At 37.6% G+C, this 25,849-nt stretch overlaps 2 protein-coding genes across 2 annotated transcripts in view; one reads left to right on the forward strand and one right to left on the reverse strand.

Moving 5' to 3' along the window:
- ABI2 (abl interactor 2) overlaps positions 1–11,348 on the forward strand; it is a 125,249-nt gene extending 113,901 nt beyond the window's left edge. Inside the window, exons 14-15 of the transcript XR_013762343.1 lie at positions 31–117; positions 9,982–11,348. The gene's annotated coding sequence lies outside the window, so the exon portion shown is untranslated. The remainder of the gene's footprint in view (positions 1–30; positions 118–9,981) is intronic.
- Positions 5,838–25,849, reverse strand: part of RAPH1 (Ras association (RalGDS/AF-6) and pleckstrin homology domains 1) — a 73,201-nt gene continuing 53,189 nt past the window's right edge. Inside the window, 15 exon segments of the mRNA XM_079130712.1 lie at positions 5,838–8,718; positions 11,355–11,497; positions 14,213–14,333; positions 16,462–16,560; positions 19,052–19,116; positions 19,119–19,161; positions 19,992–20,135; positions 21,438–21,503; positions 22,830–22,930; positions 22,933–22,950; positions 23,825–23,887; positions 23,890–23,917; positions 23,919–23,977; positions 24,568–24,598; positions 24,601–24,648. Coding sequence (XP_078986838.1) covers positions 6,676–8,718; positions 11,355–11,497; positions 14,213–14,333; positions 16,462–16,560; positions 19,052–19,116; positions 19,119–19,161; positions 19,992–20,135; positions 21,438–21,503; positions 22,830–22,930; positions 22,933–22,950; positions 23,825–23,887; positions 23,890–23,917; positions 23,919–23,977; positions 24,568–24,598; positions 24,601–24,648 — 3,072 coding nt within the window. The 3' untranslated portion in view covers positions 5,838–6,675.

The following is a 25,849-nucleotide window of genomic DNA, read 5'->3' on the forward strand; positions in this document are numbered from 1 at the left end:
ATTTATGTAAATCATCTTTTTCTTTCTAAGGTGGTATCTAAGTATTGAGGAGAATCCCTGACCTTGCTGTTGTTCTGAGCCAAGGAGCTACTTTTTATTACCAGTCTTAGACATCAGGTATTTAAAATACTGAACCTTATACAAGTTTGAGCTTTCTGAAGTATTTTTTCAAGACAGCCGCTTGAGTTATGAACTGTTTTTCCCCAAAATACATCTAAATTGTGTTAATGTAAAATTTTTTCAAACACAAGAATGAGGGTTGACCAAAATTGCAAATTGGTCAGAGGTGTGATATAATAGGCAAACAATTTTACTAAGTAGTAAGCCTTTGTTGGCCAAGATCCCAGATAATCATATTGATCTAAAGAATTTTCTAGTGATGTATTTGAGAATCAATGGTCACAAAATTTGTTTCCAAGATACCCAAGAATGCTTGAGTTTTTCCTGCCTTTGAAGGCCATCTTCCCTTTCAGTCCTTTATATTTTGAATGTCATTAAGTGATGTGGGATACTGTGAAGAACTGGAATACCCAGCCAGTGCATTTACATTTCAAAGGATTTTCAGTAAGTTTTTCTTGAGTAGGGGGACATTTTCTGTATGTGAACAGTCTTGTCCCCAAAGATGTTCAGTATCCGATCTTCTGTTAATTATCCCATTACTTGACTCCTCTGGGTTACCCTGGGATTAACTTTTGGTTAAAATACTATGAATCTTGGGGGGGCGGGGAATGGTGTTTATTCTATTGTCTTGTCACCCCTGTGTTCCATGTACATTGAATGCTTCTTCCTCCACAAAATCAAAGGCAGAAGGAGTTTCCACAACCAGTATGCCTGACAGATGGTGAACCAAGGGGGAGGTTTTCATTTTTTTTGGTCCTAAGTTGATAAATGATAAAGTGACATGTAAATATGAGATATATCTCAGTGTGGCAGTCCAACACATAACTGTGATTCTGAAGTTTTGAAACAAAAAATCCCTTTCTGTAATAGTTTATACCTAGTTGTACTTTATTTAAAGAAAAAACTTAGGTCTTAATTACTAATGTATTTAATAGCCAAAGCTCCCTCAGTATATTGATATAAATTATTAAATTAAACACATCAAACTTATTCAACTTCACACTTAATTTGTTCTTAACTAGACAGCTTATTTTGGGGGTTCCTTGACATTAAAAACCAAAACCAGATTCTTAATGGTGCCGATCCACAAACACTCAAAGTCCCCGTGTTTACATGGGATCTCTTTTTATATATACTTATATACTTTTTATTAAGGACTGGGTAAGCTGACATAATGAAAACACGTAACTGGAAAAACAGATTCACGCTGACTGGATGACTACTGTCCTAAACCATTACAATAGTTTACTGACAATAACTGGCAAGAATAATTTGGAAAATAACTTAATCCAGTAGAACAAAACATCGTCAGTAGTACTGAATATACCTCTTATATATATATATTTTTATATATATATTATATATATAGTTTTGCACAATCAGGGAGCAAGGCACATAATGAAATGAGAGCATACATTTATGCAGAAGAAAATCTCAACAAAGCTAAAAGAAGCATCTTTGTTAACTTCATCTTTACCGAGCTGTACATAGTGTCCTCTGAATGTCCCCTAACCAGTATTTAAAATGTTCCTTTTGTCATTTTTTTCATGCTTTAAAAAAGATATTTCTACAATGGATCTATGGCAAAGCTCACACTGCCTGAAGTCAGTGTAAGCCTTGACTCTCTTTAAAGAAATGGAGGGGAGGGAGCAATCCCAGTTAAATATAATGTGCAATTTGCCTTTAGAACAGTAAACAATGTTTTTATAACACTCAGCACAAACTAATGATATTTTACCTTAAACATACATCTCTATAAGAATTATTCACTAGTGGCTGATAACAAAATTAAGCAGAATCATTTGAAACATTCCAGTTAATGCTTATTTTCTAAAAGGGATTATTTACAAATAAAAAAAATGGAGATGGGGAATCATGAAAAACAGCAGTTTTTGGTATTGTTATAATAAATTTAACAAGCAATGGAGTTTCCAAAATGTAGAGCCCTCCCCCAAGTACTGCAGACATATTTTACTGCCTAAGAAGAGGGTGAGGCTCTAACAATCGTGCACTTGGTGTTAATATCCACCTGTGACCAACACACTTCTGAATTTGGCCATCTTTTAATTATGTAATATTCATCATCATCCTAACTCATTTCTTTTCAAACATCTTTGGTAGAAAGCAGCCAGACCTCGTTTAAGTAGATGAAGCCATCTCTTGTGAAACTGTTACTTTTTCCATTTTTGCCAAAAGTAGGATTACCTTCTTTCCCTTTCATTAGCACCTCAAAGTTTGCTTGCTGGGTTTTTTTATTTTTTATTTTTAAATGCTGTTCCTCCAAAAGAGTTCAAGGCACTGGGGATTAATTATAGCAAATAGTTTCCTAAATGATTTATTCAAATAAGCCAAGAGCAAACCCATTATTTTTCCCCTTCAAGTATTTATGAAGTATTTGCTTATTTCTAATTGAGCAAGTTTATTCTTCAACTAGATTTCAGATTTCTTTTACATATAGATCTTTTTAAGGACAATTACAACTGAGCACGTTCTATTTTTTGAGTGTTAGAATGGTAAAGGTGTAGAAATGTTCTTTTGGAGTTTAAAAGTAACATCTTAAGATAGTGGTATATTTAATTCTGTTCTACTTGCTGTTTCTCTTTGGATCAAATGGCAACTTTGTGAGGTCACATATTCCTCAGGTTAGGGATACCACGCTTTATAAAATGGTGTAAAGCTGATTGCCATCTACAGGGACTTTTTTATTTTTAAAGAATTTTTCTCATGAGGTGTACAGCCATTTTACTTAAAGTGAGTTATCACATCTATAATCACAGGGGTATACAGATTCAATTGGTCTAAATTTAAATAAAATTTTTTTACACCAGTTAAAATGTTAGTTCTGAGAGCATATGAAAACATTTGGTAACATATAAAAATAGGAATGGGTTTCTTGTTTAAAAAATTACCTCCTGTTTTTAACATAAAACTTGTTTTTGGTTGAGGAGCAGAGGTGACAAACAGTTCTGTTGGATGGATAACCAAAATCAAACCAATCCATACCATTAACTCAAACATTTTACAGGCTAATTTTATAACCTTATATTCTTCAAACAGCTTATTAGCAGCAGTATTCTAGAAGAGCAGCTTTTTGAAACTTCAATTGGATATGCAGTTTCTTTTCTTGGTTTCAGAACTGTCACCTTACTGGAATTATACCTCTCAATTTTGACTTCCTTAGCGTTGTTTCTCATGGTAAACATGTACAGAGAAGGGACCCAAGACAGTGCACGGCCCTTTGAAAGACAGGCCGTTCGTGGGCAGGAGCACCTTGAGTTGAGAGGACTGTAAAACACCATCATGTTTTCATTATTGACTTGAAATTTTCTGATGAAAGTAGTTTCCATAACTTAAGATGCAGGCATTTAACAAGTCTCAAACTTTAAAAGTTTGGTTTGCTGTTACAGTTAAGTGGCTACCTAAAAAATTAGTAATTTCTCTATATGAGAATTATAGTAGTTAAGAAGGGGAAAAAAAAAATCTAGGTTTTTGAGTAGTAAAAGCCAAGCTGATAAAATTCAATACAGAATAGTCTAACATATTTCCACCCATGAACCTGATGTAAGTTGTTTTATCAACTGAGACAAGGTTCTCTTGTCCTTCAGAGTTGGTGCCAAAATTTTTAAGCACAGTGATCCAATTCTGAAATCATCTACTGTAAAAATTAAGGGTGTCCCAATTAAGGAAATCACTGGCTCTAATAGGCACCTGTGTGCACCTCCCCCAGCAGCAGGGTGAACTCGCCTGTGTCTGCTCTCAGTACAGGAAAGCCAGCCATCCATCTCCTTCATTGGCTTGAAAAAGCCATGTGGGGCTGGAGCTGCAGAGCAGAAGGCAGTGGAAGAAGGCACAGTCCTAGTGTCATCTGGCAGTAGGTGTTTTACAAAAATAAGTAGTCTCGGGATTAAAACCTACACGGTTCCCAGTCCCCAACATCATCCCAACAAAAACCCAAGTTAAAGAAAACCCAACAGGGAGTAAAACACTAGAAAAAGTGTTCTTTTGATTCACTTGTATAACATGTAAAAGGTTTTTCTTTTGTTTTTAATTAATAGCAGTTTCCATCTTTGGAGAAATGTACAGGAAAAGCCGGTAGTCAGTCAGCCAGCCAGCCAGCCAGCCAGCCAGCCAGCCAGCGGACTAGGGATAGAAATGGCATGGTTGCTGCTCTGGCCGTGATCACTTCTTGCCATCACCAGTGCTCAGTGATGTCTGCTCTTCCAAGAAAATAAACCAGGAGCAGTGGTTCCAGGATGGCTATCATCAGGATATAAATAAGAAATCACACAATGAAAAAACAACAAGTTGTTTTAGGGCTCAAATCATAGGTGAAAGAAGATTGGAGGTACATTATTTTCTCCCCTCAATGAAAGTTGAAATTGTCCATCTACTTTCCTTAAAATCCCACAAAAACAAAAAGTTCAAAACAAAACCCTTAGGATGGATAGGTAACTGGATTCAGTCTTAAAAGCTCATTACCCTGCACATATGGGTGATCCTTAGAACATAAAGCAGCAGAAGAAGACTGGGATGTTACTTCAACTGAGTCACAGTGGACCTTGGCAATCAGTACTCAATGGTAACCCGAACTGTGCATGCTTAAATTAACAATGAAGATGAAGGTCACTTCATAAGTATGTCAAGCACATAAAACTTATAATCTGAAAGATCAAAAAAGATCTTTTAAAGAAGAAAGACTAAGAAATGCACAGTGGGTATGTATTCTTATTGCTCCATAACCACGTGACTATATTGTACAATATCCTGGAGATGTGGCAATGGAGGGGAGGCAGCTATTCTATTATGATGCAGTGCTTTCTAGGAGAGTGGGTTACAGTGATACCTCACACTCACAATGTAATTTTATTCTCACATTCTTTGCCCCACTTCATCGGCATCACTTTCTCCTTGTGGGGCAGTGCCAAAGATTTCTGTAATTTAACTGGTAATTCTTCCAACAGGCATAGACTTTCATTACAAGATGTATTCATTTGTAATTGCTGGGATGGCCAGTTTTTATTCTGTTTAAGAGCAGGTCTAAGATTGCATTTTATTCCTAACAATTTGTCATCATAAACTGATGAGTACATATTTCTCTCATGTATCAAAGAAAATGTACAGAAAGTATGGAGGAGGACAGTGTGAAGCATATAGGAGGATAGTGAATCATTAGAGCAATGACTGTGTTATACTGAACTGCACATGCATGATATGTCACTTACTGTACTTGGACTACTGCACTACTCCATCAGAACACCTGGTAACTGAACAGTCTCTACAGCCACGCACAACCAGCTATGGATACCAGTGATCAAAAACCTCATTTTCTTCCCTCTGTGACAGCCCCATATCTAGAGGATTCTCTGTATTACATATTATAACCCACACAGAACACTTGGAGAGGTCCCAGTTGTGTTCTTTTCTCATCTCACCTTCCAGAGAGCAATACATACAAAAGATGGGTATTTCAGAAGATGACTTTTTTTGTAATGATGCACCATATTGGGCACAGGATGTGTATATTTCATATACCACTGAGCTACAGATATCGACATCTACCTAAAGCACACACTTAAGGTAACTGGTGACCCAAAGACATACTGGGAAAGTGCATTACAGAGATATCGTGTTGGACATTTTCACAATAAATCAAAGCAAGGATCATGAAGTCAAGTTGATGAAGCTTTGTAAAACTACTCAAAGAAACCACCTAGCACTGTAGCATTGAAAAGTATCCATGTATTTTAGGCAAAGAGCTTACCTGTGAGAGAACATGGCCTAGGTGTGGGTGGAATTACTGCAGGAGTCCTACAACTAGAATGATTTGGTCACGCCATGGATTTACTTTCTATGCACAACCACAAAGACAGTATCTGTGAAAAGTTTCCTCCTCCTGCACTATTTACCTGTTCTATGAAGCTAAAAGATTTTTCCTGATTTAAAGTGCCCCTTAATGTGTAATAGTGAAGTGTCAGTCAAGCAGTTCTAACATCCATTGGGGGAAAAAAAAAAAAAAACAAAGACAAAAGCCCTGTAGATAATATCACACATTCTGGTTGTTTTCTCAACTGAGAAAGAGCACATTATACATCTATTCCTTAATTATATAATACACAACATGCACAAGTAGGCTGCACATGGACAGACACTGATAAAATACCTTCTAAATAAGCAATTAGAAGTTTTGGTCCAATCCACATGATAGACAAAAGAAATCATAAGCGACAGAACACTATCTCCTTCCATGCCTCTCCCATCCAAATACATGAACTTCATTTGCAGAGTGGAAGAGGAAAGGAATAAATAGAACCATTCTTGGTTCTTTTTCTCTATACATGTACACACACACACACACACACACAACTTCTGTATAGCATGTGTATACACGTACACACACAGCTGAACATGTATGTACACATACATACAGCTGAACACTACCTGAATAACATCACCACCACACCAGGAGGCTCTGAACACCTGACTTCACAGAGGATCAGGTGAGCTGATTGTAGAACAGATTACAGATAGCATGAAGTATACAAAGTCCTGTGGTGGCTACCAGTCTCTCGAGAGCTTAGTGTTCTGGTCTCTCTTAGGGGGTGCAGGAGGGGGACCTCTGCGTAATGTTGCATAGCCTGAGATATGACTGCCTCCATAATTAGCCTTCTGTTGATCAGAGAGCAGTTCAGGGGGTGGTGGGGGCAATGCCATATCATCCATGGTGGCTGTGGGTTCTGCTCTGGACATGCGAGAGGACGACAGCGAGCCATGCCGAGTGATGGACTTCCGTTGCAGTGTCCTGTTGAGGTCGGCCAGGAATCCAGGCTGGACACTAAGGCTGGATTTGGGCGAGGTGGGCACTTGTGGTGCAACTGTGGCCATTACTGGCTGCTCAGAGACCTCTGCTTGAGTGAGGCGGGTGCTGTCATTCCGTTTGGGTCGTGTGGGTGGGGGTGCCTTCTTCACTGATGTTTTAGACCACGGCTGTGGTTGAGGATTAACAACTGCCACTTTTGGAGAGGTGTTTCCCGAGAATACTGCTGGAATCTCGATGGGGGGTAGAGGAAGCTCAATTTCAGGTGGAGGGGGTGGAAAATCAGAATCAGATGGAGGAGAAGGAAATTCCACCACGGAGTCCTTTGCACGCCCACTCAGAACAGAGGGTTTTGCTGACACACACCCTTGTTGGAGAACACCAGGAAGGCCGACTCCAGAAAGATGTAGTTTTCCAGGTTTGGGGGGTGCTGCAGGAGGAAGTGGGGTCTCCTTGATGGGAGACCCTGTTTCTGTTGGTGGTGCAAACTTGCTGACTAGACTGTCTACCGAGGGTCTCTTAGGCTCGGGGTGCTCTGCACAACTGCTGGACTTAATGCTGGAGTTGCGCTGTGGGGTAGGGGGTGGTTTCTTTCCCCCAGGGCTGGACATCTTACTGGGCTTTTTGCCTGGAGATCCACCTTTGTCAGGGGTCGAAGCTGTGGGTGGCACTGATGGTGGGGCTGGGGCAGGGACTGATGGAGGAGGTGGTGGTGGCGGCGGCGGTGGTGGTGGTGGTGGAGGAAACACCAGGCTGCTTTCAGGAGGGGGAGGAGGAAAATCGGGAGAAGGAACAGGGATGGAACTGGGCTGCCACTTGGGCTTTGCTTTCACGGCAGGAGGGGACTGTGGAGTGAGGTTTGCTGGGATGGGCTTTGAGGGCTGAGCTTCCACAGGGGGAGGGGTCGGAGGGGGTGGGAACTGGCTGGCCATCTGCTTTACCAGGGAGGGCACTGGAGACACTGGGGGCGGAGCGGGCTTTGCACCAAAGCTCTGCTGCTTGGGCAGTGTGGGCGGGGGAGCGGGAGCTGGAGCCTGAACCGGAGCAGGAGCAGGCGCAGGCGCAGAGGGCGGAATGTGAGAAATGGGGAACACTACCGGCTTTTTTGCTGGGGGCATTGGAGGAGCGGGGGTGGGCGGTGCAGCTTGTGCCACAACTGGGGGCACAGTCTTGGTGCTGGCTGGTGGGGGGATGGTCACAGTGGGCTTAGGGGGGGCTTGGGGAGGGAGGACTGCAGAGATGGGAGGAGCTGGTGGGGGTGTGGGAGGAGCTGCCTGAGAAACGTGCTGAACTTGGTGAATCTTCAGTGGAGGAGGAGGGGGGCTGAACTGTGGAAGGGATGGAGCGCAGGGTGCTGGCTTTAGCTGGGCCATAGCTGAACCAGGGGTGGGGGGTGGAGGAGGGGGTGGGGGTGGTGGAACAACCCCACTTGGGGGCACCAGGATCTGAGGCTTGACTGACTGTGAGGCCAAAGACAGGGACTGCATCGCTGGGGGTGGTGGGGGCTTAAATAGGGGCCCTGAATGCTGAGCTGCGTTCTGCAGCCTGGTGATTGTGCTGTACTTGACAAACATGGTGGCAGCTGAGCCTGCAGATGGGGCGGACTGACTAGGGAGTGGGGGAGGCGGGGGAGGAGGGGGAGGGGGTGGGGGAGGAGGGGGAGGAGGGGGAGGAGGCAGAGGAGGTGAAGGCTGTGAGGCAGTGTAGGGAGTGACTATCTTGGTTTGTGGGGATAAAGGGGGCATAAGTGAAGTGTAGGGCCGATTCACAGATTCCATTCTGGCCTAAAAGGAGTATAAAAAGGGAGGTGGGAGAGAGAAAAACACAACAAACACAACAGTTACAGAGGTAAGCTTTGATTGTGTAAAACTAAAAAGCAAGGAATCTGGGACATGCATGAAAAGGATGCAGCAGTTGGTGATTATAAAGATGGACAATGTCAGGAAGGCTAAAATCTGACTCCCTGGCAAGGACGACACAGAGAATGTTTTCCCCAGCAGTATTCTTCAAAGAGCTAACTGCTTAGCAGTCTAGGAAAGATTTCCTGTTGCAAAAGCCATTTGGCAGGTGATAGCATGTGTGATTCAGGACCTTCGCTGTGTGACTTCCACACACCCCTGCCCTCAGTGGGAACTGTCTGGGAGGCCTCTCTGCACTGGCTCCTCCCAGACCCTGGCAAGGGGGTGTGATGGCTCAAATTCATCTTTCAGTCCATGCCTGCACCCACATCAAGCAGATGCCTGGGCTCGGGAGTGCTGATGGAGGGCCACCAGAGGCATGAGGGTGGCTTTCTGATGCTAGTAAGCTGACACGTGAGAATATGAGAGTGCTCAGCAGGCGTGCACAGTCACACAGGAAGGAATGAGCTCGACACACACTCGGTGTGTGTGAGAGACACTTGCATCCAACACGCACAGAAGTCCAGCAATGCAGGTAAAAGGGGGCATTCTTTACATTTGTTTTACTGGAAAATACATAAAAAAATGCTTCGTAAACATTACAGCAAAAGATCATAGAAATATCACAAAGAAAAAGAAGAAAATGAGAGGGAACTTGGGAAGGTTAGAGTAAAAGAGATGAATCAAGAAACAGGAGCTAGAAACTACTAATAACCTATCAACCAGGCCATCTGGGTGGCTCTTGGCACTGCTGAAATGACTGTATTGGGTCAGTTACTTCATGAAGCTAATCACACATGACTGTGGTTCAGGTACTTTTTGAAAAGAGGCAAGGAAGGGCCCTTGGTGTAATAACTTTGGGTACATCTTTTAGGCTCTTTGAACAAACTGAGGACAAGGGATAAATCCTTTGTTTTCAATTATGAATGACATCTAACTGGCATCGAGAATGGGTTAGGTTAGTGAACTAGAAGGCTCATTATAGGGCTGAGTTCTAATGCCAATCAGGACACTCACATGTGTCTTTAAAAATTACACATCAAAATGAAAGCATTAGTTTGTAAGATTTGGTTATAGGAGACACCCAGGTTAATGTGCTTCCAGAGAACAGCCCCTGACCTTAACTTGACCCTGTCTTGGCTGCTTCAGGGGTCGCGACCTTAGCTGTGCTGGCCTTCTCATGTGGCACCTGAGACTGAGGTAACAGGAGAAGAAACACAGAAGCATCAAGACTCAAAACAACTGACACTGCTGCACAGCAGGGCCACTTTCTCTCTGAAGCTCTGTGCGGTGACCGACTTTGCTTTGTAATTACAGAGCACTTTGACCTTTGGTTTCCTTGGCCATAAACCAAACATTAGGTAGTTACAACTTAAAATGCATGTGGATCTTACCATTAATTATTGGGTAAAGCAAGGGATTTTTCTGCTGACATCTGAATAATGTAAACCAGCTTCCTAGAATCTGTTTAGAGTATTAGCTCTATCCAAACTGATTAAAGGGGGAAAGGGGAGAGAATTATTTCTTAAAAGTTTGAATCTCTGATAAGGGAGTTAAACTGTCAAGTGTTTTGAGAATTTAGGTCATAAGAACCAGTTCTCAAATATGCATTTCTGAGTAAACTGCTTTACCACCACATTGAACAACATACACAAATTAAGGAACAAATTTGTTTAATAAAGAAAAAATTTAAATGTCCCTTTTATTCTTCTTTGTGAATGTACTATGTAAGTGACTTGGACCCAAACAAACAATAAAAAAATAAAAATGATTACAGTCCAGGCAGGGGAGCCATGTCCTTCAACAATGGAGCCTATTCTCATGCTGAAAGTACAACTCCAGCCACACATGTCCTTGTCTACAGAACTACAGAGGCCACTTGATGGAGGACTACAGTGACTTTCAACTGAGCTCAAGAACCTCTCTATTTTTATAAATATTATAGATTTGCAATAATTATACTCATTCTTCAGTGTTACTGAAAGATCTAGTATGCAAAGTTCAGGAATCCAAAATTTTAAAAGGAGACTTACTGATTTGAATTTAGTCTCCCACATGAAGCACAATTTGAGAAAATGCATCAATGCCTGGAGAAATGCCAAAGGCCGTAAAAGAAAAGGAAGGATAAAAAAGTGGATAAAATTAATAATGAGTAAAGAAATAACTATAAGCATCTACTCTTATACATAGGGCACTGATACTACATGGTGTTGCTCCATTTAATTGGTTAAAAGTGGAAAGGAGGAAATTGCTTTATCTTATAATTTTGAGTCATTAATAAAGGAATTAAACTGCCTTTTTTTTTTTTCTTCTTGTTTTAGGATTTTACGTTGTTAGAGCCCATTTCCAAGGAAAAGTAAAATCAATAGGTTTTTTTGAAATGTTTTCCCATGAAGACTGGATATCTAAGAAAAATACTGAAATAGTGTGAAATAAGATTCCTAATAAAGGAATAAAAATGCACAATTCAAACCAATGGTATACCACAGACTTTTCTATATAAATTAAAACGCATGTGTTACCTTGCTGGATTCTTCCAACTGAGTGCCTCGTTTCCAAGCTTCGGAGAAGATGGAGCTCACTATGCTCTGGGAACGAATGTGTCCAGCTGGCTGGGTATCAGACACTCCACTATCAGACTGATTAGAGTGGTTTGACTGAGACTCTGTTTCAAATAGTTAAGAAGTAAAATTAAACCAGTCAGTATTCTGAAGTATGAATATCTACATTTAGATCTTTTACCCAAAGTCAAATGATAAGTAGAACAAGAATTTCACTCATCTCTTTCATTATAAATATGTTATTTTTCCATTAGAAAGTTTTCCTTATCTTAGGGTTAACAGGAAATCTCAATGCTTTTTAAGTAGTTCACCATGAGAGAGGGATAAAAGAGTGATATAACATGACCGGTATCCTGGCAATCTGTCTTGTATGTAATCAACTCCCAAATAAGTGGAAAAAAAAAAAAAAAAAAAAGGAGTCTTTTTTTTTTCCACTCATAATTTTCACTACATCATTTTCAGGCCATCGTGGAGTTAAAACCTATGAATTCAGACCTATATTTGATGATCACTTCCTTTTTGCTAGCAATGAACAATACTAGAGGTATTGGTTCCAAAGAGAAGCATCAATACTCGGCCTGGCCACCAGGTCCAGGAGTGAGGAACAGCCTAGTGGGAATGGCTGCAGAAACAGGTGTGTCTCTAATTGATATCTTGGCTGAATAACCAGCAAGGCTATTTCCTTGGACTCCAGGTCGTAAAGGTAAAGGTCAGGTAAGATAACCACGTGGATGCACCTTACTTGATGCCTGGCATCTAGTGGAGACTCAAGTATTAAAATTAATCCCATGCTGGCATGGTGGCACACACGGAATAAAATCCCAGTGACTCAGGAGGCTGAGGCAGAAGGGTTACAAGTTCGAGGTCAGCCTCAGCAACTGGGCAAGGCCCTAAGCAATTCAGCAAGATCCTGTTTCAAAATAAAAATTTAAAAGGGCTGGAGATGTGACTTAGTGGTAAAATGCCTCAGGATTCAATCCCTAATACCAAAACAAACAACAACAATAACAAACACTGATCCCACACAATCATTCTGGGATGGGAGGATAGTATTAGAATGCAGTATTAAGGAAGTTTGGCTAAGTGAGCTGTTGTGGTTTAGATGTGGTATGTCCACCCACCCCCTGCCAAAAGCTCACATATGAGGCAATGCAAGAAGGTTGGGAGGAGAAATGATTGGGTTATAGCCTTAACCTAATCAGTTTATTAATCCCTAATAGGAATTAACTGAGTGGAAGGGTGTGGCTGGAGGAGGTGGGAATTGGGGCCTGGCTTTGGATATATATTTGTATCTGGCGAGTGGAGTCTCTCTTTTGGCTTCCTGATAACAATGCGAGCTGTTTCCCTCTGCCACACTCTTCCACCACGATGTGCAGCCTTACCTCCAGCCCTGAGGAATGGAGCCGGCCTGTTATGGACTAAGACCTCGGAGACAGTGAGTTCTCAAATAAACCTTTCCTCCTCTACAGTTTTTCTGGTCAGTCCTTTCAGTTACAGCAGTGAAAAAGCTGATTAAAACTTTAGCCAAAGTAGTGAAAATTAATAGCCACAAGAAATCCCAAACCCAAACTCCTTTGGATGAAGTTAATATGCTATCCACCAATAAAAAGGGAAAAATAAAATGGATGCTACCCATAAGGTGAAAATGTAAGTAATATGATAAAAAGTTATACTTCTCTAGCCTCATTTATCATCCCTGTATGGGAGGTCTGCCTCTTCTTCCCTGTTTATTTACTTATTCAATAAATTATTTATAATTAGTATGAACTCATGGACATTTCTTTTATAATTTGGGTTATAATTCTATACTACATTTTATATTGTACTGCTCAAATTGTTTCATCTGTGGCCACTGGAGTTTCAGGTTGGTTCCTGTGTTTCTTTGATGTACTCCCATCATGTTTTTTGAGTACTTTTTATTCTCTGACATTATAAGATGCTCTAGGTTCACCTTGCATATTCTCTGACGTTCTGATGTAACTCTAGGATTGGTCATTTGCCCAAGAGCCCTGGTTCCATTTTTCTTCAGTGAATGGTATTAGAAAACAAGGTCTGGTCTCTCTTACTGGGGTCTCCACTGCTTCTAGGTTCTCTCAGTGGCCAGAACTAGAATATGTACGTACATACATACATAGACACACCAACCTGTGTATAGACACATTCTAAATTTGTTTTTAGTTATTTAAAGGTGAAATCAAATCATTCAATTTTAAAATCAATGAACAATGAAAAAGTCTGCTTTTAGGGAATATGTATATCACTCTGGGGACATCTGAAAGGGAAGTAGCATTATCTTAAGATGTGAACAAGCGTATTTGTTTAAAGGCTGTGGGAGTCTGAAAGCCCCCTATGAGTATCACTAATGTCCTATGAAAGCTTTGGTAAGTATGATGACTTAAATAGCTTCCTTAACTATAATCCAGAACTAGATTCAGGTGTTTCCATTCCATAGAAATGGAAGAAAATGTGTAGGAGGAGAACTTCCTCATGGATTCTGAGTAGAGACTCCACAAAGTAACTTTATTCCATTCATTTCAGCAGCATGTAACTTTTGAATAAACTTCATAAACATAAGTAATAAAGCCCCAAGCTTTAGAAGTCTATATACTGATTGTCCATTTCAAATACATTTGTGAACTAGCCTATGATATTGCCCCCTCTAACAATTTTCTTTAAAAGGCCTCTATTGATTATAATTTGGAAATTAGGTATGGCTCTGGTTTTTAAAAATCAAGCTCAAGTTACCAGGTCTACTATCAGTCTGTACATGAAGACTTCATATTATAGTAAAAATAGTGCCTTCAGGCATTCTGAACTACCTGGGATGCTAGAAGAACTGGATCCTGATTTAATGCTGGAGCTGGATAAGGAAGTCCAATCATAAGCTGATTCAGTCCTCTTCAAGGCTTCTTGATAGTTCACATAGAGCTGCTTCCCGTACTAAAAGGAAGACAGTAAATAATGACATCTGAACTTCATGAGGCAAGGCATAACAGTATGTAGGAAAGGGGGACACTTTTTGTTTATTGATTCACAGTTTGTATTAATATATAAAACACTCCATAGTCTTTTAATACTAGCAAGTAATAACCTATTCTTAATTTTCCTCATTTGTAGAAGGCGAGCAAGATGTCAACAGTGGATGTGGGTCATGTTTACTACAGGTGTAAATATTTTTTCACCCCAAATATTTTCCTCCACATCTTTTTTTGGTGCATTATAACTGTACATAATAGTGAGATTGATTGTTAATATATACATGTATGCACACAATATGACAATATAATTTGGCAAGTATCATTCCCCAATATTTCCCTTTTCTCTCCACTCCTGCCTGTCCCAGACCCCTTTCCTCTGCTCCACTGATCTCCCTTCCATTTTCTTTTCCTTATTCCTCTCTAGACTCCACTTAAGAGAGAAAACACATGACCTCTGACTGAGTTTGGATTATTTCACTAACATATGTTCTTAAGATCCATCTGTTTTCCCTGCAAATGATATAATTTCATTTTTCTTTATGGCTGGTTAAAAATTCCACACTTTCTTTATCTATTCATCTGTGACATCTAGGCTGGTTTCATAGTTTGGCTATTGTGAACTGTGCTGCTATAAACCTGGGGATGCATGTACTGCTTCAGTTCTTCAGGATAAATACCAAGGAGTGGTATACCTGAGTCATATGGTGGTTCCATTCCCTGTTTTTTGAGGAACCTCCATACTGATTTGCATAGTGGTTTTACTTATTTATAATCCCACCGACAGTGTACAGTGTCCCTTTTTCTCCACATCCTCTTCAGCCAGCATTTAATATTGCTTTTATTCTTGAAGGCTGCCATTCTGACTGAAGTGAGGAGAAATCTCAGTGTAGTTTAGATGTGCATTTCCTCAACTGCTAAAGATGAACATGTTTTCATGTTTATTTGTTGGTCATTTGTATTTCTTCTGAGATTGTCTGTTTAGTTCATCTGCCCATTTATTAATTGGATTATTTGGTTTCTGAGTATTAAGTTTTTTATATATTCTTGATATTAATCCTGTGTCAGAAGAGTAGCCAACAAAGATTTTCTCTCAGTGGTATTTTGATGGGGATTGCACTGAATCTGTATATTGCTTTTGGTAAAATAGCCATTTAAACAATATTAATTCTGTCTATCCAAGAATATGGGAGACCTTCCCATCTTCTTTTTCAATTTATTTCTTCAATAGTCTATAGCATGTACAGTTATTTCGCCTGGTTGGTTAGATTTATTCCTAGGTATTTTATCTTTTTTAAGGTTACTGTGAATGGGACTGTTTTCCTGATTTCTTTTCAGCAGATTCATTATTGGTTTATGTTGATTTTATAACCTGCTACTTTGCTGAATATGTTTATTAGCTCTAGCAGTCTTCTGGTGGAGCTTTTTGGATCTTCCAAGTATAGGAGCATATCATTTACAAACAGTGATAATTGGATTCTTGTTTTTCTATTCTTACTCCTTTTATTTCCTTTTCTTACCCACTTGCTCTAGCTAAAATTTCTAGTACTATTGAATAGGAGGTGAGAATGGACATCCTTTTCTTGTTCTGGATTTTAAAGGAAATGCTTTCAGTTTTTCCCCATTCACTATGAAGATGGCTTTATGCCTGTTGATTTTATGATGTTAAGTTCCTTTTATTCCCAGTTTCTTTTAATATGAATGTCACCCCAAGTTCTTGACCTTGATCAATTCTTGATCAGGTCCTTAGCACTATTCAGGACAGTGCTCCATTATCTGGATGGTAAATGATCATTACTTTATTTTTTGTGCTTAGGTTAAGAATCATATAATATATTCTCCAAAGCCAAAACAAACACTTTGATGCTACCTAAGCTTTTACCGTCAGCAGTATTATTCCATGAATGTCAACTGCTATAAGTTCATTCCAATAACCAAGTAATAAGGTAATACTTAAAGCACCAAACTTTAGACCTGAGGAAACTAGACTCCGGCAAAATCATGGATATGAAACAATCAGAATAACTGTCATGACAATCAAAACCATTTCATGAAACCTCCTTATTCCATCATGAAACTGAAAGGAAATATACCTTTGCAATACGGATTCCATTGACCCACTGGTGCAGAGTCCTCACATCATCACAACAAAGGTATTTGATATACTGAGATTTCTTCTGGATCTGTGGGTGCTACAAGATTGAACACAAAATACAACTAAGTCTCTTACAGAACTGAGGGAAAATAAACTAGCAAAGCTTAAACCTATCCTGAGAAGTTACAGGCCAGGAGGATATGTATCTCATGTGGCCATAGGGACATATAAGATAGCCCATATGTATTGTTACAAGCTCAAACTTGTGTGAAATTTTAGATCAAGATGTCCAAGTTGAAGTTACCCTTCACATCACGGGAAACTTCCAAATATTCTTTCTACATTTCAAAGAAACAAAGTCCATCAAGGTTAACCATCAAGTAGTTAAGTCAATAGAATTCTTCATCTTAAGACTATGAAATGGGAAGAGAATGTTTGATTTCACTTTGAACACACTGAAATCACGGCTTCAGAAGAATCCAAAGGAGAGACCTTTAATAAGGCTTCCAGTGTTCCTCTGGAGGTGAATATGAGGACCTGATACACAAAGCACACAGTACAGCACCTGGCCATACCTGAGGCTGTGTGGAGATAAATGAGCACTGCTTTGTAGGCCCCTCCCTCTACCAGACTGCAGGAATGTATTGTGCACTCTCCAGCAGAATAAGCAGCTTCTCAGTGGCATCATCAAAGTTTCCAAAATGCTCTGTACTTGGCAGTTGAGGCTTGGATGGAAGACATGAATGACCTGACCACCAATGTGACCTTGGCTATAGCATGCACATGTCAGAAACTGACATTAGCTATTTTGACTACACTGGGCCTAAACCACTACCTTCCTTGGGAAGAATAGCCCTAAATCACACTGGGTGTGGATGTAATGACTTATGATTACTACTTGCTTTTTTCAGACATTCTGGGGGGGAAAAAAGGGCTATCTGTTGCCTAGAAAAAATTTAAATTTATGGTCAATTATCAGAAAGAAGTTTAAAAGCATTTAGGTTTTCCAAAACTCTCCAAACACATTTATTTGATATGGAAACCCATGATAAATAAGCAATTTGAATATGTTCTCATGCTATATGAATAGATGGCTACCAATACCACTTACATATCTGCAGTGTTAAAGATTAATCAATCTGATCTATCGTGTGAGAAATCAATGTAAAATCCACTTACCCTATTCTGTTGTGCCTTGTAGAACTCAGTTCCTATCATTAGCATTTATTACCCAACCAACTTTGTTGAAGACTATATCAAAGTTTTAAATAATAAGCCCTAAACAATACTAAAGGTTAGTAAAACAATACCCATTGTTTTCTCTCCTGACAATGTAGGTCCTCTCTTGCAGCACAGGGTCTGCCCAAATGCCATGTAACAAAACTAATTTTTATCAAAAGCAGTCAAAACTCCAACTTAAAATTCCAAACAAATACTACCCTAAAACTAAATGGATAATTCTAAGAAAAATGAGAAATCAAACATGATGTAAGCAGGTAGACCTAAGAGGTTAACAAGGGGTTGCTAAGATGGAGCCAATGAGAACATAATTATCTACAGGAGTTTCCTGAATTTTTGTGTGGTGTCTTTATCAATGTTCTAGACCATGAAAAACACTAAAAATGTGTGTTCGTCTCAAAATTACAGATACAATCAGATGTAAGGGAAATCCCACGGAACCACGGTGGACACGGGAAATCATATAAGGGAATTTATTAAGCAAACAGAGTGTCTCCCTGCAGGGTAAAAGAGAAAATGAGAGGAAAATAGAAAGGAAAAGAAAGGGCGCACACTAGAGAAGCTCAAAAGCTCAATTAAAGGAATAAAAAACTCCCCCAAACAGTGGGACAGCACAGGCTATTATGGCTTTAGTTTGCGGGGCAAAAAAACCAAAAATTATTTCTAGATTAGACAGCCAGTAGATTTTGCACTTGGGCACAGTGCCCTCTGATGTTCTTCTGCGTAAGTACAGGAAAACTAAAACAAAATGGGTTCCACATTTGGCTAAAATGTCTAAAAAAAAAAAAAAAAAAGTTCAGTATTTAATGAGAGGGTCTATAATTTATATTTTATGTATTACAGTTCAAAGTTTATAATTAGTTCACTCCTATTTCCACTAATATAATAAGGGCTAAGTAGTTAAGGATCAGCTATAGCATAATATGCTTTTTTTCCTTACCACCCTTCCCCATTCCTTTTTTAATTTGCAGTGCAGGGGATCAAACCCAAGGACTAGTACATGCCAGGCAAGTACTCTAGCACTGAGCCATATCCTCAGCCTTACCATTCCTTTTTTTTTTTTTTTAATTTTTTTAATTAAAATAGTTTATTTTTACAGACACATTTTGATTCATTGTACAAAAATGGGGTACTACCATTCCTTTTTAAAACCTGTAAGAATAAAGCAAAAACAGTATACTTGATGGAGATCCAAATTATTCTACAATGTCCCTTCATCTATGTGTAAAGCAATGTGTTAAACCTACAGAACAGAGCAAAAATAGTTTACTTAATAGAGATACAAACTATTCTAAATGCCCAGTAAACTCTGACATCAATTAAAATTCCTAAAAAGAGAACATACTTACCTTAAGCACCAGGCAATAGTCTGTAGGTGCTTTGTATTTGTTCCGATAGTCCTGGCCATAATAACATTGACATGATCCAGCTGGAGAAAGCACACCAGATCCCGAGAGACCTAAGATAAAAAACACCGAAAAGATCACAATTGACAATAATGTGGGCACAAGGCAATATTACATCTGGTAACAATTTTTAGTTGGAGAATTAAGACATTAAGTAGAAATTACAGCTGACCTTGTAGAAGACAATGAGATTCCCTATAAATGGTTCTTTGATCTGCAATGTAACCAAAAAGGCAGTCCATTTTGCTTATTGCCTTGCAATTCATAATGAACATTGAGTTGTTTAGAAATATTGGCATTTTAAAGATAATTTAAATAAAGCATGGTATACTACAATCAATAGAATACAAGCGAGCTTTCCAGAAAGAACAAGAAAATACCAAGTAGTTCAGTGCCTATAATGCATACATCGAATACACTAATTCTGAACTGGGGGTTTTTCATCAGTTAAATAGGGGTGACAATTAATGGTGATGAGATTGGTTTAAGACTAGATGATACTGTAAAGTGCTTAAAACAGTCCTGAACCCCAATAAGCACAGAAGACGAAAGCTACATCAAAGGTACCAATAGCAAAAACCCATACTAAGATTGAAATTGCTTTAATTCCAAAGAACTAATCCCCCCGCAAAGAAACAAAACAAACAAAACAAAAATAAAAAGTACTCCAGCAGGAGTCCCCAAAATAATAAATAAAACTATGCTTTTGAATTTGGTAAGAAAATTAAGATGTGTCCAACTAATGATCAGAAGTGAAAATTCTCAGGTTTCCTCCTCTTTAGATTATAAACAAAGTGATCAGTGTTTCTACACAGCACACTCAGCCCAGATTAAGACCAATCAGCTAATGAGGGGGACTCAAAAGCCTACAAAAGGGACACACCTTTGCTTTTCCTTTAGGGACATAGTAGATACCAGATGCTCTCAACAGAAAATAACGTTTTTTCCAGGACTTTTTGCCATCATCCTTCAACCAAAGTACTCCTTCAATTTCTGGTACAGTTACAGAACTTCCACAGAAACATTCCTAAAATAAAATGATTTGAAAAGACTTATGATCCTTGAATTCTCAGGAAAAAAGGTGTGTCTACCCCTGAGATGCATGACACTGTAATTAAGTCAAAATGGTTCTGTATAAAACCATGCTGCTAATTTTACTGAATTAGAACTTTCTACCGTAAATACTCTAAACACAGTAATGAATTATTTTTGAACCACTAAAGGAAATCCCAAAACGTTTAATAAGTAAAAAAAAAAAGTCTAAATAAAATACTGAATCTTCTTATAAACGTTACCTGATGTTGGAAGAAAAACTAACTTGAAATATCAAACTGAGTTTGCCCACAATAGTACTTAAATGCATATCTAAATAGCATTTAATAAAAATGTCAGGGCTAACATAAATATTAAAATTTTTCTCCTATTAACAACACAATAGATTAGCTGTGAAGCTAAAGAGGAACAAAGTTAAAAGAAAGCAATACGCCAAGTGAATAATTAATACAAATTTAAAAATTATATCATTTATATGATCTAGAAGGGTAATTTATTTTTAAAATATTTAATACTAGGTTGAAAATAATAAAATTCTAAATTCTACTGTCCTATGCTTAGATAAAAATCTAATATTAAAAATTATCATGTATTTGTAAAAGAAAAAAATTCTTATTAAATAATAACACAGGACATTTTAAGCCTTTCTTTTCTCCTCGAAGTACAGATAAACTAGATATCATAAAGATTTTCTTATTTGTAGCTGGTATCACTAGGAAAAAACCAAGTCATCTTCATAAATGCCTTCTTGGTAAGAGTTTATCCAGGTTTCAATAACTAATTTCTTTGATTTTAGTTCTTTAAAATCATAAAAAACCAAAGGGCCAAAAATTCAGATAGGTTTAAAATTTATTACTCTGTAAAATAAGATTTTCCAAAAATGATCATTATAATTTAAAAAGTTGTTTAAGTTACAGCTAAGGCTTGAAATATTCTATGAACTGCTAGTTAAATTCAAATTTCTCTCACAAGCTGGTAAAAAGCACAATCACATCTTTCATTGACCAGGTCTTTCTTCCTAACTTGACAAACGCTAAAATTTGTTACTCCTTTTGGTCCACTAGAATATTGCTTGTTAAAAGAATAGTTTTTAAAAGGTTCTCTTCAATGACCTAATGTTTACACAGTCGAATTCTCTCCCTCATGCTATCAAAGAATACAGGCTTCTCTAATAACTGTTAAAACTATGAATATGGAGGACTGATATACTAGGCTTCAAAGGTGCTTAATATTTTAATTTTATAATGTGCAGAAAAGAAGGGGCAAGGAGTCGTACCTCTAACAACACTTCTTTGTTTCTATCTGCCATTTCAGCTGTTTCTTTTTTCCCTAGAAGATAATTCTGGAAAAAACAATGAATGAAAGTTAAAGGATAACCCATTCTACTGTTCCCTTGTTAAAAGGTGTGTATATGAGTTGTTCTAGAGAAACAGGAAACTCTCAATTTCTGCCAGTGTGGAGTGAGGGGAATGATCAAAAAGCTCCCTAGCTTCTTGCCTAAACACTTGCTATGAATCATTCCCCAAACTGCCTTCTCCCAAGTCCTGAGGTGACATTACATGCAACGGCTGACAAATATGTTATGGGATATCTAATGAAAGCTACATTTAAAGTACACGAAAGGGTTTACAAATTATTAAGTACAAGTAAAGCAGATTTCCTTAAAATATGCTGTGCTTAACAGATCCAGATGGAGGAAATTTGATTGTTCTGGATTTTTAAGAAGAACCTCAAATTCTGTGAGACTATAGTATTTCATTTGATTGGCTCAATTAAAATCTGGACTGTAATCAGTAGTATAATTATTTTTGGTAGTCACTGATAAGATATGTTGACACCCTCAAATATGTATATATCTTCACTAACATATTCAGAAGATATGTTAAGATTAAGCCTGAAGGGTAACTATTCAATTCTTTTAACACTGCTACTGTTTTTTTTCATTACTACTTTGTTTTTGGTGGAGTTGTTTTACCTAGTATACTGATTTAAAAAAATTTTTTTTGGTAGTTATAGATGGACAGCATGCCTTTATTTTATTTGTTTATTTTTATGTGGTGAGGACAGGGCCTCACATGTGCTAGGCGAACACTCTGCCCCTGAGATGCAGCCACAGACCCTAGTCTACTGATTTTTACAAAATGGATATTGGGAAGTACAAACTCAAACATTATTTTGGGATGAGGAAAGATGCCAAATAATCAAAATAACATATTGAGAATGTGGAGCCATTTATAATCAAAGACTACTGGAATTTTTAAAGAAATTTAAAAAACGAAGTCAAAATAATATCAACTGGATAATGGCTTAAGATAGTTTTTTTTTTTTTCCCCTCTGATGAGATGTGAAACTCACCAAAGAAACTGCTGGGTTCAAAACAGCTCTGAATTAGTGCAGAGAAGCCTGGTAACTCCCTAGAGCTACTTCTGTTTCTGCCAAGGGTGTCACCCCATCTGGCTCTGTGGACTGGAAACTTCACAATTGGGCCCAAAGTGGGCCCAGCTGACTTTCCACCTCAGCAGTACTGATTGAATGCTTGCATGGGGTTTTGCAGCTACTATGCTCTAATCAAGTGGTTGCCAATCTTTTAACTCTATTAACTTAGCAATAAGAGAATTAAATAGGGTAATATTTAAAAACCCTGACTTCTGTAATTATTCAGTCGTACCTGTGGATTTTTGAAAAGTGCATATTTTTCTATACGCTCCATAAATATAAGCTTGTTTTGGCTATCTCTTGTCCAATTAAGAAGATTTTCAACCAAGTTTCATGGTCTTCAAAGATTCTCTCTATCCAAATAAATAATCAATATTTTGTAGTATTACCAGAATTATAAGACATGAAACCTGTGAAGTAATTCACATCAAGAACTACAGAATCTTAATTGATGCTACAGTCCTTGTCCCTTACAAATATTTGGTCTTCCCTCATAGGAAACATGGCCTGGTGATGTGAAGTGACTTACACAGGTCACAACAACTGACATGTAAGACTTAGGACAGAATCTAGGTATCCTGACTTGCACATCATTCTTTAGCTTTTAGCTTTTATCCATCCCATTCTTAAAATATAAACACATTAGTTGCATTTTATAAATTTTGATATCAAGTACTGTCAACAATATTTAGTTCTCAGCAATCGAATTTTCCAAGATGATTTTCTTCTTTGGTCCATGATAGTACTTAATTTTTAAACATAAATATATTTTCTAACTTATCAAAGAATATGTCATCTATATTGAACATACATTAAAGAACATGTTTCTAGATACTGATTCTTTGAAATAAGTTCATGTTTGTTTGCCCTGAAAGTTAAATGGTGGTTCAGATTTAATTATAAATGCAAATAAATTTAAGTCTTAGTAAATGCATTGATGTATGCAGTTTTATTTGAAGGAAAATGTATTTTGTTTTCTTAAAAAAAAAAAAACTTTGTTTTTAACCATTTTAAAACCAAAGTAAAGAGGAAATTGTGTAGTATTCAAAGAACTCTCAAATAACTGAGAAAAAAAAGTAATGTGAAAAAAAATTATAAAAGGTAAATAAACTGCATGGTAAATTTTATAGGAAAAAATATGAAGATGTCTTAAAAAATGCTTCTATCAATATGAAAACTGTTGTGATTGCACAGAAATTAAAAAGCAACTAAAGAAATGATATCTACTAACCCATTGTAACTCAGAAATGGTCTCTACCAGAGACCAGTCTAAACTATAACCACAGTGGATTTGTCCATCAGGTTATCCAGCACTTGTCTTCACTGTCTGCCGCTCATCCACCATCATTGTTTTTGAACTGTCATCAGACATGTGGAACTCTAATCACCAGCTGGAACAGGCAGAAATAAAATTAAATGAAGACCAAATACTGGAATTTTAGAAAAGTATTTCTTTAATATTGACTAATATTCTGCTAATATCTTTGTAATTAAAACAAATAAATGAATTTATCAAAAGAGAGGCTAAAAATTTAATATCAAGTAAATTAGTCCTTTTAAAGATACAATTAGCTAAGAGTATTAAGAGACCTTTATATTTTATTCTTTTAGAATTCAGAATGAAAATTATTCCTATGTAATGGAGCTTACCCACACAAAAAATCTTACAAGAAACATAGATTACTAGAAGAAATACCCTCCTACCACTCCATAAAGTAGAGGAACTATGATGAAATAAGGCAATTCTTTAAAAAAAAAAAAAAAAAAAAAAAAAAAGATTTTTTTTAGTTGTAGATGGGACACACCACCTCATTTCATTATTTATTTTTATGTGGTGCTCAGATCAAAACCAGTGCCTCACAACATGGCTAGGTAAGCGCCCTACCACTGAGCCACAAACCCCAGCCCAGCAATTCTTTATAAATCCATACAATTGATAAAATCCCAAATCAGCAAAGCCTGAATATCACCTTTTTTCACTTGTGCCTCTTTAATCTTCCTCTAGGGCGACTACTGATCTTCTCAGCTTTCAATTTTGCTGCCTGTTCCTCCTGTGAACATAAAGCATTTCAGATAACTAATGTTAAAATTATAAGAATTATCTGAGAAGTCCTTTTTATTCTTAAGGATGTCCTAGCATTGACATTTCTTTAAAAATAGACCATCATACACTTATATAGAGCACATTTAAAAATAGGCCTCTTCATAAAATGAAAGCAACATGTAAAAGAAGGAGCATCTTTGTAGATGCAGACTTGGAAATGTCTTAAATGTCTTACAATACAAATAGAGTCCATGTATAAGGGGAAGAGGAGAACTGTGATGTAGTAGACTAGTAAATTTGATCCCATCAATATAAAGCAGTTTAAATTTCAAGTTTTGGATTTGGGGAAACAATGACCATCCATGGTCCTGCCAATTGGTCATACTTACGCGATCCCTCAACTCCCTCCAAAGTATGGGAAGCTTTTGCATACTGTTTTGTTCTGCTACAATGAAAATGTATTATCATCTTTAAAATATCTGTAGCAAACAACAATTATTTACTTATTTGCAACAATATAAAAACCCCTAATAAATAATAAATGTAGGTACATTTTCTCTGTACTCATACAAATACAGGAGGCTGTCCCATCCTGTTTTACTCTGCTTTGGAAAATCATACGATATAATCATGTCAGTAAATTCAAATTTATTTCTCTTTATTCAGTTATCAGATTTTTAAAAAATGCTAAATTCAACTTTCCAAACAACTTAATTTCTAATAACTTCTACTTCAGAAAACTAGATTATAAACAGTAATAAAAATTATAAAGAATTAAAAGTAAACAATTTGTCTATTTTATTTGTGTAAAATAGCACATAGTACTCTAACACCAGTACTTACTTGGTATTTCCAGCAATAGGCCATAATATAATGTAGCATTAATCTCCAATTGAAAAAAAAGACTTATGTAAGTAAACCTTTGTTTATAAAGGATTATTTCTAAGCTTCTGATTACTCTGGAAAATATCTAAGAATATAAATTATCATTGTACATACTCCCTTATTTAATATGTCTTTCGAAAGGAGGAATAACCTAATTATATCACCCCAACATTAATTCTCTCTGGATTGTTATTAAAAAACAGAATCCACGTATTATTTTTCATTAAAAAGCTAAAGCGTCCAGGGCAAAAAGAGCAAAAACTCAATTCATTTAGTAGATTTATTTCCTGTTCACCTAAAGTTTGATGTCTTTCTAACTGTTC

The sequence above is a fragment of the Sciurus vulgaris genome (genome assembly GCF_902686455.1).
Source record: "Sciurus vulgaris genome assembly, chromosome: 3".
NCBI lineage: Eukaryota > Metazoa > Chordata > Mammalia > Rodentia > Sciuridae > Sciurus > Sciurus vulgaris.